At 42.1% G+C, this 14,358-nt stretch overlaps 2 protein-coding genes across 11 annotated transcripts in view; one reads left to right on the forward strand and one right to left on the reverse strand.

Annotated features, from left to right (window-relative positions):
- dnaaf6 (dynein axonemal assembly factor 6) overlaps positions 1-14,358 on the reverse strand; it is a 45,463-nt gene that overhangs the window by 8,020 nt on the left and 23,085 nt on the right. For 3 of the 5 annotated variants that reach the window (XM_069893786.1, XM_069893787.1, XM_069893784.1), the window contains exons 4-6: positions 7,445-7,553; positions 6,214-6,310; positions 912-997 (exon numbers count right to left, since the gene is read on the reverse strand). In XM_069893786.1, the coding sequence (XP_069749887.1) occupies positions 912-997; positions 6,214-6,310; positions 7,445-7,553 (292 nt within the window). The remainder of the gene's footprint in view (positions 1-911; positions 998-6,213; positions 6,311-7,444; positions 7,554-14,358) is intronic. The other 2 variants (XM_069893788.1, XM_069893783.1) reach the window with 1 other exon arrangement.
- nup62l (nucleoporin 62 like) overlaps positions 9,049-14,358 on the forward strand; it is an 84,901-nt gene continuing 79,591 nt past the window's right edge. For 2 of the 6 annotated variants that reach the window (XM_069893776.1, XM_069893774.1), the window contains exons 1-2: positions 9,049-9,307; positions 10,248-10,345. In XM_069893776.1, the coding sequence (XP_069749877.1) occupies positions 10,332-10,345 (14 nt within the window). In that variant the 5' untranslated portion in view covers positions 9,049-9,307; positions 10,248-10,331. Of the gene's footprint in view, positions 9,308-9,507; positions 9,572-10,247; positions 10,346-14,358 lie in introns of all 6 variants that reach the window. The other 4 variants (XM_069893775.1, XM_069893778.1, XM_069893779.1 and 1 more) reach the window with 4 other exon arrangements.

The following is a 14,358-nucleotide window of genomic DNA, read 5'->3' on the forward strand; positions in this document are numbered from 1 at the left end:
CAGCAGGAGTACCCACCACTCCAAGGCATCCTTCAGCCGACCGGGCATACATCCCCGTCCCCATGCAGCTATGGGGTGCACAGAACCTTCTTGACCACCAGGGGCCCGCTTCAGCCCTGGGGGACGAACCTGCCCCCCAACCCATCCAATACGACTCTCATACGTCGACCCTGGCCCCCTCAGCCACCCCACGCAGCACCACACTAGTCACACAGACCCCTGCCAACAGCCCCCCCACTTCCCCTCCAACCATTGACCAAGAGCCAGTCCTACGACGCTCACAGAGAACCCGGCGGCCGCCTGATCATCTCAATCTGTAAATATTGAATGTATATAGTGGGTACAATTCCTTGTTAATGCCCCACCCGGGACAATTTTAAAGAAGGGGGTGAATGTGGTGGTTCACCACCGTCCTACTGCAGGGGGCAACCTCTGTACCTGCAGGAGTGTAAGGGGACAGGACAACACCTGGCCGGCTGTCAATCAGTCTGCCTGAAGGGATCAAGCCCCACCCGGTCGAATGTCAATCACCCTCCGGCCTCCCAAAGCCTCACTCAGAGTTACTGCAGCTAAAGCCAGCATGGTTCTGTGGAGTCTTTGTGGATTAAAGCCTGTTGAACAGTCTTTACCTTGTGTGTGTCTGATTCTGGCTAACAGCGCACCACATGGAGGGTGGCAGGAAACCAAGGCACCCAGAAACCTGCACAGACACGGGGAAAACATCCAAACTCCTTACAGTCAGCAGTGAATATGAGCCCTGGTCACTGGCGCTGTAACAGCATTGCACTAGCCTCTTCGATAACCAAGACCCGCTGAGCATCAGCCATATTTTCTGTTTTTCCATTCGAGAAACAGTGTCTCTCCCAGCCAAGAGACATGGTGACATTTTACATGAAGACTGATCCACTTACTAGACAGATGATCGAAGGCCCAGAAAGTGCTCTTTCACATCCAGAGTGAGGTCTGCTGGTTTGCAGTCTGGCAGTTTGACTCTTATCTGAAAAGAGGTTCAAATATATTACCGTTATGGACTATATCTGGATGGTGGACTGTGTGACTTTAAGAAATCTATTTTTTCTGCAGCTTTCTGTTTCACAGACTGTGCTAACTGGCCAAGGCTGAGCTACACAGATAAGGGAAAGCGAAAAAAGGCTTAATTGCAGCAATGTGAAGGAGTCACAAGAGATCAGCAGGAAGAAACGGGAGAAAGGATGACGAGGGAGTTCACCAGTTGAGCCTAGCAAGAGACTCACAGACACATTTCTATATGGGTTCGAATGGAACTTGAGTGTTACAGATGAAGTCACTTAACGTCTTTGAGTGAAAGACGTTAAAGAGCTGTTTAGAAAGTTCGTTGTGCCAAGGCCTGTGGAGGAGTTGTAAGTCTGTGATGCCACACCTTCCTGTTATGTTTAGTGCTGAATTTTAGATGTCCTTCTTGTTATTCAGTCTAAGAACTGAACTTTGGAGTTTGAACATTGAGAAGTAACTTTGAGCACGGTGTTTTTTGTTTTGACTGACTTTCCTGGCAGGTCTGAGCCATTTGGGGGTTTTTGAGGTTTTTCCTTTGTACTTTGAAGTATTAGACATACACAGTATTATCCGGGGTTTTTGCACGCACACACTGTTTGAAAATATATTTAGTTCTGTACTAAAGTGGGTTAATTTGGGGAAGACACTGCATTTGTTAATTGTTGTTAATAAATAAAGTTAAAATTGAACCTGATGAAGTGTGTCTTCTCTTTGCTGCTGCTTTGCAGCGTAACATTACCCACAGGTATGTTCAGTCAGTGAAAATTGCTTCACTTTCTGTAATTCTCTTAATCAATTCCCTGTTTAATGAGCTGGAATAATTCCTGGAACCACAACCTTCAATGTAAATTTCTCTTTGATAATCTTTAAACCCTTCAAAGATTTATTGCTCCATACAGTATCAGGTTCTGCAGAGCTCTATACTTTGAGCTCCTCCATCCTACTTCTTATGACTTTTGTGACTTCAGCTGTCTCCTCTCAGCTCTGTACCTCCCTTCCTTAACACCAAAATCTTCTTTCAAGACTACTTAATACCCCCATCCTTCACCATGCTTTTGATCACCCATTGCCGTGTTTTCTCAAAGACCTTTACATCAAATTTTGTGAAATATTATTGTGAAGATTGCCACAGGAAGAAAAACTTTTCAGAATCAGGATCAGCATTTATTGTCATGAACAAGTCATGAAATTCATTGTTCTGTGGTAGTATCATAGTGCAAACATTTATATAAACCCCCTTTACAACAATAAAATTAAAAAAAATAGTGCATGAAAAGTAAGGCTGTGTCTTTGGTTCATTGATTATTCAGGAATCTGATGCCAGCAGGGAAGAAGCTGTCCTGGAAACGCTGAGTGCTCGTCTCCAGGCTCCTGTACCTTTTTTCTGATGGTAGCAGAGTGCAGAGGGCATGGACTGGGTGGTAGGGGTCTTTGAAGATAGAGGCTGCTTTATTAAGACACCGCCTCATGTAGATGTCCTCAATGGAGAGAAGTCTGGTGTCTGTGATGTCACAGGCCGAGTTAATTACCCTCTGGAGTTTATTCTTGTCCTGAGAGTTGGTGCCTCTGAACCTTGGTACACCAGTAAAGGCTCTCAAGAGTGTTCAGTGACATACTGAATCTTTTCAAGCATCTCACATAGTATAGCCACTGGCAAGTCTTCTTCATGATTGCTTTGACATGGAGGTTCCAGGACAGATTCTCGGAGATGTTGACACCCAGGAATTTGAAGACCTTGACTCTCTCCACTTCTGAGCCCTCAATGAGGACTGGGTCGTGTTTCCCTGACTTCCTCCTGAAGTTCACAATCACCTCCTTGGCTTTGCTAACATTGAGCACAGATTGTTGGCATGATACCACTCAACGAGCTGATCCATCTCTCTCCTGTACACTTCCTCATTGCTATTTGTGATTCTGCCAAAAACTGTGGTGTCATCAGCAAATTTGTAGATAGCATTGGAATTGTGCCTGGCCACACATGGGTGTATAACGAGTAGAGGAATGGGCTAAGCACTCACCCTTGGGGTGCACCTGTGTTCATAATCAGTTAAGAGGAAACTATAGCTGTGTTTATACTAAGGACACCTCGCTTCACCCCGCATCACCGCGATTTTTTGTCGCTCGCATCTCCACGCATTTTTGGACTACCTGAACAGTTTCTTCCGAGCGATTGAATACGCGGTGATGCAGGGTGATGCGAGGTGATGTGAGGAATGCGAGGTGATGCAGGGCGATGCGAGGTAACCAGGAAGTCCGACGAGCAATTGAAAACCGCGGGTGAAAAATCGTGACTTCTGGTGAGTCACCGCGGTGTTTCCACTGCGAGGTCATCCCTCGCATCACCCTGCATCGACCACCTCAAAAGTAGGACGCCGGAGCACCTCGAATCGCCGCACATCGGCCACAACTGGATGTGTTTACAGTGCGGCCAGATTCGAGGTGTCACCGCGCATCACCGTGCATCACCTCGCATTACCTTGCATCACCGCGCTTTTCCCGGCTCAGTAGAAACACCCCCATTGTTTCCAATTCGTACTGACTATGGTCTTCTATTGGGGAAGTCAAGGATCCAGTTGCAGTGTGGGGTGCAGAAGCCTAGAGTATTTGTAGCTTCTTGACCAGCACTGAGGGAATACTGGTGATGAAGGCTGAGTTGTAGTCGATGAAGAGCAGCCATATGTACGAGTTTTCAAGGTGATCTAGAGCTGAGTGGAGAACCAGCGATATTGCATCTGCTGTGGAGCAATTGTGACGATAGGCAAATTGAAGAGGGTCCAGATCTTTGCTGAGGTATGTGTTAATTCTGGCCATGACTAACCTCTTGAAGCATTTCATCACAATAGAAGTTAGTGCTACTGGGTGATAGTCATTGAGGTAGCTTACTCTACTCTTCTTGGGCACTGGGATGCTTGATGCCCTTTTGAAGCAGGTGGGAACCTCTGACTGCAGCAATGAGAGGTTGAAAATGTCGGTGAACATTCCAGCTAGTTGGTTGGCACAAATTTTCAGTACCCTGCTGGTACACCACAGAGCCTGATGCATTGCAAGGTTTTGCCCTCTTGAATGATGTTCTGACCGCCCTCAGAGACAGATATCACAGGGGCCTCAGCCTTTGCAGGGATTCTAGTAGGCATTGTTTGGTTCTTTTTCTCAAAGTTGGCATAGAAGGTGTTCAGTTCATCAGATAGTGAAGCATCACAACCATCTATAGTGTCTGCCCTTGCTTTGTTGGCTGTAATGGCTTGCACTCCCTGCCATAGCTGGCTTGTATCTGTCGCTCTCTAGCTTTCTCAGAAATTGCTGCTTCGCTTCAGAGATGGGTTTCCACAGGTCGTACCTGGATTTCATGTAGAGATCTAGATCTCTGGCCATAAACACCCATGATCTCACCCTCAGCAGGTTATGAATCCTCTGATTGATCCAAAGCTTCTGGTTGGGAAACACCCGTATGTGCGTGTGGGCACACAGTTGTCCACGTTGGTCTTGATGAAGTCGGAGACACCTGTTGCATTCATGTCTATGGATGAGTCATTGAATATGTTCCAGTACACTGATTCAAAGCAGTCCTGCAGATGCTCCTCCGCTTCCCTCGACCATACTTTTGCTGTCTTCACTACTGGTGCTATTTGTACGCCGGGAGAAGATGTACAGCCAGGAGATCAGACTTGCTGAAGTGCGGTCTTGGTATGGCTTGATATGCATTTTTCATGGTGGGTAGCAGTGGTCGAGTGTGTTGGCTCCTCTAATCTCGCATGTAACGTGTTGGTGGCAGTTGTCAGAGACTTCTTCAGGTGGCCTGATTGAAGTCCCCCACAATGATGGGGAAGGCATCAGGATGTGCTATCTCATGGCTGTTCATCAGAGTGCTCTATCCCCCTAGTGCCAGCCTGACATTAGCCTGGGGCAAAATATTCACTGTGACCATGATAGAAACGGCGCCGGCTGTTTAATGGTCCCACGGTCCGATGGATACTGCTGATTCTTCCAATTCTGAGGACTACTAGCGAGGTGATTGTTTAAAATTTGCTGATTTTTTTGTTTAATTTAGCAGAATTAATTGGAATATTTGAAATAATGAAAGGATTAAAGTCATAGTGTGGAAACATTATTGCTCGAGCAATTGCTCGAGCTGACCAAAATGTCTGAATTATACTAGTCTTGCATACTTGTGTTTGGCCCATATCGGAATCAGAATTTATTGTCATGAACATGTCACAAAAGTTGTTTTGCAGCAGCTTCACTGATACAAATATTGCTGTAAATTACATTTTAAAAATAAATAATTATTGCAAAAGAAGGGAAAGTGAGGTGGTCACTGTGGTTTATTGTCCATTCATAAATCTGATGGCGGAGGGGAAGAAGCTGAACTTGTACTACTGGGTGTTCATCTTCAGGCTCCTGTACCTTCTTCCTGATGGTAGCAGCATGAAGAGAGCATGGCCAGGGTGGTGAGAGTCCCTGAGGATAGAGACTGCTTTCTTAAGACACAGCCTCTTGTAGATGTCCACAGTGGAGTAAAGTCTGATGCCTACGATGGCACTGGCTGAGTTCTGGAGCCTTTTCCTGCCCTGAGCATTGGCACCTCCATACCAGACGGTGATGCAACTGGTCAGAACCCTCTCCACAGTACTCCTGTAGAGATTTACAAGAGTCTTTGGTGACATACCAAATCTCCTCAGCCACCACATGAAGTATAGCTGCTGGCAAGCCTTCTTCATGGCTGCATTGACATGGAGGCCCCAGGACAGACCTTGAGAGATGTTGCTCCACAGGAATTTGAAGTTCTTAATCTTTTCCACTTCTGAGACCCTGATGAGGTCTGGTCTGATTTCCCTCTCCTGGTCCACAGTTAGTTCTTTAGTTTCTCCATCAGTACCAGTGCACCACTGGACTGTGTTCTTAGCCCCTGCTCTACTCATCTTGCATTGGGTGGCTCAGTACAACAACAACACCATATACAAATTTGCCGATAATACTATGTTGGCATGGACAGGTTCAAAGATAGGATGTGTTTAGAGGGGTATGAGCCAAACAAGGGCAGGTGGAGCTAGTATTGGTGGGACACTTGGTTGGTGTGGGAAGTTGGGCATGTTTCCGAGCTCTATGACTCTTTACAGATATGGTGAGATGAAGGGCCTGCATTTGTGCTCTTACTCAATTATAACAAGAATATTTGCTCACCACCATATCTTCACAACAGGCTGTGGATCCATCCTTTCTACTCATCCCTAAAAACACGTCCTCTGTGCCAACTCTCTGTTTGAATAGAACTTCATACCTAAAGACAGAAGAACCAACAAATCATACAAGCATCAATGTGGATGAAAACATAAAGCCCAGTTCTATCACAGGTAGGTAATGTAGATGGAAAGGCATGTGGGATACTGGACATTGAATCAAATCGTCAAGATATTTGAAAGGTATTTAAGCAGACACACAAACTGGCTGGGTGGGACTGGAGGGATACAGATCATGTGCAGGGAGGTGACATTCATTTCAATTAGCATCATAGTTGTCATGAGCCAAAGGAACTGTTCTTGAACTGCATTCCTCTGTTTGATAGCACTGTTTACAAGGGCTATCACCTCTTTAGACATAGTTAAGAGTACACTGACTGATAGTTATGAGCTAGATTAGATTTCTTTTTTTCTTAAATTTAGACATAGGGCATGGTAACAGACCATTTCAGCCCAACAGCCCGTGACGCCCAACTACACTCAATTAACCTACAACCCTCAGTTTGTTCTGAACAGTGAAAGGAAACCAGAGCCCCTGGAGGAAACCTATACAGTAACAGGAAGTACGTACCAACTCCTTATAGACAGCATCAGATTCAAAACCCAGTCCCAAATGCTGGCACTGTAATGGCGTTGCACTAACTGCTACGCTAAAATTTTGTGAACAGGATCTATCTATGAAAGTTTTCACATTGTTGGGTTGATGCCAGTGCTGTACTGGAACAGTTGGCCAGGGATCAAATTTTTTATTACAGCCATACAAGTGGATAATTGACAGAAAGCTTGTGTTACATAGTAATGGGGGGGACTTGGAGAATAGTGTAACAGAACATTAGAATGAAATCTACACTCCTAAGGGTTAATTAAAAGGAAAAAATTCAGTTTAGGATAATATTCCTGGAATTAAAATTAAAGGGCGATTGAAGTTGAACATTTTGGGTCTGGGCCTTTCATTAGGTATACTTCCTCTGGATGCTGCACGACCTATTGAACTTCTCCAGCACATTTGTGTATTACACTCAATCCCAGCACTTGCAGACTTTCTTGTTTAACTCCATTAAAAAAATTGACAAATGACAATGGAATGGCCTTCATATTATTGCTCATAATGACAGAATCTTGATTGTAATTTGCTTCATGTTCTCCTGTCTCACATAGAAACCCTTGTCACCTACTCTGGCTGTTGTCTTGTATCCCAAATGTCCTCAAACTCTGATCCTTCTGGCACATCATCCTCTGCCCAGATCGTTTTGACATCTGGAGCCTCAATGGTGGTGGAATCTGCTGAAGGAAAGTGGGAAGATAATTAGGTGGAATTTTCAACTTTATTTTCTGCAACAGACTTCAAACATGTTCTGAGAAAGACTGATTATTTGCCAGTGCACCCATCTCCTTCTCTCCAGTGGATGGTTGCATTATCTTGCTGCTGCCTGCTGCACTGCACCATGCAATCCAACTTTAGGGAATTACACTTTGAAAAATGGAATACCATCTCTCCTGAGCTCAAGAACACAAGGTAACTGGAGCAGGTGTAGGCCTCAAGGTCCCTTGTGCTTGTCCACCATTCAATATGGTCAAGGTTGAACTACCCTAGTTTCTTCTCTGCCAATTTCCCATCATTCTCACTTCCTCCATTTTACAAACCCCACCCTAAATCTATCTCATGATCTGACCTTCAACATCCTTAGGGGCAGAGAATTCCAGACATTCCGCTCCCACTGGAGAAGGCATCTCACATGTCAGGGTTAAATGATTGTCCCCTTACTTTTCTTTTCAGTGTCTCCTCCCCTTGTTTATTATTCTCCCACTGGTGAAAGTATTTCAACATCTACCCTCTTAATCTCCCTTAGGATCTTGTAGGTTTGAATAAAGTCACCCTTCGTTCTTCTAAACACCAAGGAACACTGACCCACAGATCTGCCTCCCTCTGAGAGAAGAAATGTCTGTTTGAAAGAGTTACCCAAGAAAATCTGCAGATGTTGGGATAGAGTGCAGTACATAAACATGCAGGAGAAACAGCAGGTAATGCAGCATCTTTAGGAAATAAAGGGGATCCAATGTTTTGGGCCTTGGCCCGTCAAAGATGTAGGGGAGAGGGGAGGGGAAGGGGCAATGGGAGGAGAACAGGTAAGAGGTTATAAATGAATCCAGGTGGGAGGGTCGAAGAGAAAAAAGCCGAGAAGAATTTGTGAAAACTTAGCACAGTCTGCAATGTATTTTTATTTATTCACTTTTCATATTTATGTCATTACTGGTAAGGTTAATGTTTATTCCCCATTGTAAATGTCTTCCAGTTGACTGGCTTGCTGGACCACGTCACAGGCCATTTAGGACTCAGTTGTACTGCTAAGAGGGCAGTTAAATATAGGCTAATGAGAGCTGATTTCCTTCCTTGAAGGATGATAGTGAACTCGAAGATTTTTTTATGATTATTCGGTGGCTTTGCCATTCCAAAGTCACCACAACTTATTACTGACTGAATTTAAATTTGGTAGTTAACATCATGTGATTTCAACTCACATCTTTGTTGTGATGCACTGTGGTAGCAGCAAGCAGACACAAAGCACAAAAGACTGTATTCCGCTAAAAGTCTGTACACACCAGTTTCAGCTGTGGTGGCTCCCGAGTGACTGGGTCAGCCTTATATTCGGGTCAGCTGATTGACAACCAGCCAGGAGGAGTTAGCCCCAGGTGATCCTTCTGCAGGTACAGAGATTGCCCCCTGCAGTAGGCTAGTGGTGGTATCACCACATCTGTCATGTTACTCAGGTGACTTAAACAATGAGCTATCACTATAGCAACACACAGTCTACTGGAGGAACTCAGCAGGTTGAACAGCAATGGTGGGAGAAAAAGAACTGTCTTCATTTTGAGCCGGAATCCTTCTTCAAGGGGTTGCTCGACCTGCAGATTGTGTATTACTCCAGATTCCAGCATCAGCAGTTTCCTGTGTGTGACTAAACTATCACTATAGGACAGTGCAGACAATGGACAACATCTAATGTATCCTTCATAACCTCATACAAGTTCTCATAGATGTAAGTATTCACATGTAACATTCACTTGTTGATAATACTTCGACTTTATCAATATATACAGCATTTAGGTGAAGGCCAATTTATTTGATATTAAACAAATATCAAGGCAGTGCAAGTGTATTACTTTCTCTGTGATTTCACAGTAAATGCTCTGATGTCACATTAAGTTCCTCACTAATACAACTGAGTTTTTATTTCAGTATATTGCAAAGAAAACTTAACTTCTGTTTATCAATAACATAAATTGGTACTGCTCCTTAGAAGGTAGGAACTTTCTTAAAATAATGGATTAAAGCAACTAAGTGTTTACTATTCAAGCAAATGTTGTGTTAGGGAACACTATCCGTGTCACACCTGGACTATAGATGACTATCCAAGGTGTACATCATAGAGCAAATATAGTAAAAGCAATGGCTCGATCCGCCAATCTCGACCTGAAATGCTATCAATCCCATTGCTTCCACAGATGTTGTCTGGACCAGCTATATTCTTAGAACATCAGAAATAGGAGTAGGAGTCGGCCATCTTGCTCAAGTCTGATCCGCCATTCATTAAGATCATGGTTGATCTGAACATTGACTTAACTCCACCTACCTGCCTTTTCCCCATATCCCTTAATTCCATTTTTTAATGTAAAAATATATCTAACTGAACCTTAAATATGTTTAATGAAGTCGCCTCAACCGCTTCCCAGGGTAGAGAATTCCACAGATTCACTGCTCTCTGGGAAAAACAGTTTTCCCTCATCTCTATCTTAAATCTACACCCCTGAATCTTGAGGCTGTGTCCCCTAGTTCTGGTCTCACATACCAGGGAAAACAATTTTCCTGCCTCTCTCTTATCTGTCCTTTTCATAATTTTATATGTTTGAATAAGATCTCCTCTCATTCTTTTGAATTCGAGTAAGTATAATCCCAGATGATTTATTCTCTCCTCGTAGGTCAACCCCCCTCATCTCCAGGATCAACCTGGTGAACCTCCTCTGGCCAGTACATCCTTCCTCAAGTCTGGAGACCAGAACTGCATGCAGTACTCCAGGTGCGGCCTCACCAGTACCTTGTACAGTTGCAGCATGACCTCCCTGCTCTTGAATTCAATTCTTCTAGTGTTGAAGCCCAACATTCTATTTGCCTTCTTAATAACCTGTTGTACCTGCAACCCAACTTTCTGTGATTCATGCACAAGCACTCCCAAGTACTTTTGCACTACAATTTGCTGCAGGTTTTCATCATTTAAATTTGCTCTTCTATTTTTCCTACCATAGTGAATGACCTGGCATTTACTAACATTGTTCTCCATCTGCCAGATTTTTGCTCATTCACCTAACTTAACAGCCTCTCCACATACTTTGTACAACTTGCTTTTCCACTCAATTTAGTATCATCCACAAACTTGACGACACGACACTCTGTCCCCCCTTCCAAATCATCAATGTAAATAGTGAACAGCTGTGGGCCCAGCACCGACCCCTGTGGTCCCCACTTCTCACTGTCAGCCAATCAGGAAAACATCCTCTTATCCCATTTCTCTGCCTTCTGTCAGTTAACTAATCCTCAATCCATGCTAATATACTTCCCCGACTCCATTCATCTGTATCTTTTTGATAAGTCTCTTGTGCAGCAACTTATCAAACGCCTTCTGGAAATCCAAATATACAACATCAACCTGTTCCCCTCTATCTACCGCACCCATTATATCCTCAAAGAACTCGAGGAAGTTTGTCAAACAAGACCAGCCTTTTCTGAACCATGCTGCATCTGCCTGATGGAACCCCTCTGTTCTAAATGTTTTGCTATTTCATCCTTAATGACAGCTTCAAGCATTTTCCTGACTACAGATGTTAAGCCGATAGTTACCTGTCTTCTGCCTACATTCTTTTTTAAAAAGTGGTGTGACATTTGCTGTCTTCCAATCTGCTGGGACCTGCTCAGAATCCAAAGAAATGACTATAACTCCCACCATTTCCCTGAGTACCGTGGGATGCATCCCATCAGGACCAGAGGATTAATTTGTCTTCAGTCACATTAGTTTGCTCATCACATTTTATATTAATTATTTTATCGAAGCCCTCACCTCCCTTCACTTCCTTATCACCATTCCTTGGCATGCTGGACATATCTTCTACCGTGAAGATTGACACAAGATATTTGTTCAATCCTTGGCCATTTCCTTATTATTCAGTATCAATCTCCCTTTCTCATCTTCCAAGGGACCTATGTTGACTCTAGCCACCCTCTTTCGTTTTATATATTTATACATTTTTTTTAATGATGTTTTTATATTTTGTGCCAATTTCCTTCTTTCCTTTTCTTATTTCCCATTAGTTGTCCTTTGTTGCCTTTTAAAGTTTTCCCAATCCTTCAGTTTCCCACTAGTCTTGGCCACTTTGTACACATGAGCTTTTAATTTTATACTTTCCTTAATTTACTTAGTCAACAAAGGCTGATTCTTCCCTCTCTTACTGCCTTTACTTTTAATGGGAATATATTTTTGTTGACCACTTCCACTGTTCCTCAACTGTTCTGCCAACTAACATATGCTCCCAGTCCACACTGAACAATTCCTTCCTCATCCTGTTGTAGTCTTCCCTGTTCAAGAATAATACACCAATAATAAACTCAGTTCATTCCAAAACCTTTCCACTTTTTCCCCAAGACCACACTGAATGCAAAAACATTTCTTTTGCACCTTGAAAACATTTATTTGAATAATTAGGATTAAGTCCATTTAACTTATCTGGAGTATAATTGATGAAGAAAATTATATTGAACCATTTGATATCTAACATTACTCGTAACACTTTCATAACATAATTTTGACCAAATCTCCTCCTGAATTTGTATATTTAAATCTTTCTCCCATCGGATTTTTGATTTATACAAATCTTTTTTTCTTTACAGTCTCTTGTAATTTTATATACATACTAGTAATACATTTCTTAACAACAAATATATCTGTTATTATATCTTCAAATTGACTTTGTTTAGGGAGTCTCAAATCTGCTCCCAGTCCCTTTTTCAAATACAATTGATATTATGCAAAAATTGTATTATTATGTATATTGTATTTATCTTTTAACCAAAGGATCCAAGAATATTTTTACTCACAGATATTTATGAAAATATAAAATTGAAATTGTACAAACACCAAGAAAATTTTTAAAGTATTGCAATAGCAACTGCAAAGGGATGTATAGGGATATCATGGAAAGATGAGAGAGAAGAGTTATTAAGTAGATGGTATAATGAGATGTGAAATTGTATAACTTTGGAAAAAATCACAAAGTTTAAGGAATCAAGTTGAAAAATTTTATAGTATTTGGAACCATATATGGATTTTATGGATAATTTTCCATCCATCTCTTCTCCCTTATTCACTCCTCTTAATTAATAATTTTTAATAACATTACTGATTGTCTATACTAATATCATTGTATATTAAATGGTAGGTGTTTCTTTCTTTTCTTACTTTTGGGTGGGGGGAGGATGGGGAGAAAAATAAAAGTATTTTTTTGTATTATTGACTATGGATATTTGATTAATGTTTTTTTTTCCAGTAATGATGCAAACAATTAAATAACATGTAAAAAAGAATAATACACCAGTTTTAGATCTAACTATTGCACCCTCTAACTGTATGAGAAATTCAATCATACTATGATTGTTTTTTCCAAGAGGGTCCCTAACTACTAGATCATTAATTTTACTTATATCATTGTACAATATTCGATCTAAAATAGCATTCTCCCTTGTTGGTTCCTTAACATGCTGCTCAAGAAAGCTATCCCGGATGCATTCTATGAAATCATCCTCCAGATTCCCAGATTCCCTAATCTAAGTGGAAGTTAAAGTCCCCCACGACAACTGCCCTTCCATTCTTACATGCCTCATCTGTCTCTCGGTTAATGGCCTGTGCCACTGTGCTATTATTATTTGGTGGGCAATAGACAACTCCCACCAGTAATTTTTTTTCCCTTTACCATTCTTAATCTTTATCCAGATGGACTGAACATTCTATTCCTTAGATCTTATATTGTCTCTCACTATTGCCCTGATCTCATCCTTGATTAAGAGCACCACCCCACCACCTTTACCATCCTGCCTATCTTTTCGTATTACCTGATACCCTTGAATATTTAATTCCTAATCGTGCCCATCTTACAACCATGTTTTTGTGATGGCCACTAAATCATTTGCCTGGGAACTGATTTGGGCCTCAAGTTCACTAAACTTGTTTCTAATACTACGGGCATTCAGATAAAGTGCCCTTTTCTCATTGTCTAGTGACCTCTGCATCCTTTGCTTTTGACTTTTCTGCCCTCTATTTCTCTTTTTCTCTTTCCTAGCTTTGGTCTCTGTACAACCTTCTTCAATCTCTGTAGGTTCCCATCCCCCTGCTCCATTAATTTAAACGTTCCCCAATAGCACTCACAAACAATCTCCCTGGGACATTGATCCTGACCCTGCCCAGATGCAGACCATCAGATTTGAACTAGTTCCATCTCCTCCAGAACCAGTTCCAATGCCTCAAGAAATTGAAACCCTCCCTCCTACACCACTGTTCAAGCCACATATTCATTCTAACTATCCAGTAGCTTACTTTTTGCTACAGTATTAGTGATGTTCAACTGCAACAGTATCTGACTCAGGTTTAAATCCTGATAACATGGAAAAGATACTAAATTATTTTTTTTGTGGCCAAGAAGTAGGCAAAGAGGATGATCCCTAAACATTGTATACTCATTGTGACCAAATTAAATTCCTTTGCATCCTTTTCCAGAAAACATCAAGATAGAAAGATTCCTTGCCTTGAGTTAGATGTGCCAAGTTAGCCCTGATACAGTAAGCTAGGTCTAGTTTATCCCTGTATCACTGGAGAATCTTGCTTCTCATGCATTATTGTGAGTGTATTTTAAAAACACGTCATATTGTTTTTCCGATGAATGCCTGGAAAAGGTTTATTAGTAAAACCAAAGCATGCACCAATAATGCTGAACTTGCGCTTGACACAGAGCTTCAGTTGTCAAAGGACAGCAGATCACCATATCATCT

Source organism: Narcine bancroftii, chromosome 8 (genome assembly GCF_036971445.1).
Source record: "Narcine bancroftii isolate sNarBan1 chromosome 8, sNarBan1.hap1, whole genome shotgun sequence".
Taxonomy (NCBI): domain Eukaryota; kingdom Metazoa; phylum Chordata; class Chondrichthyes; order Torpediniformes; family Narcinidae; genus Narcine; species Narcine bancroftii.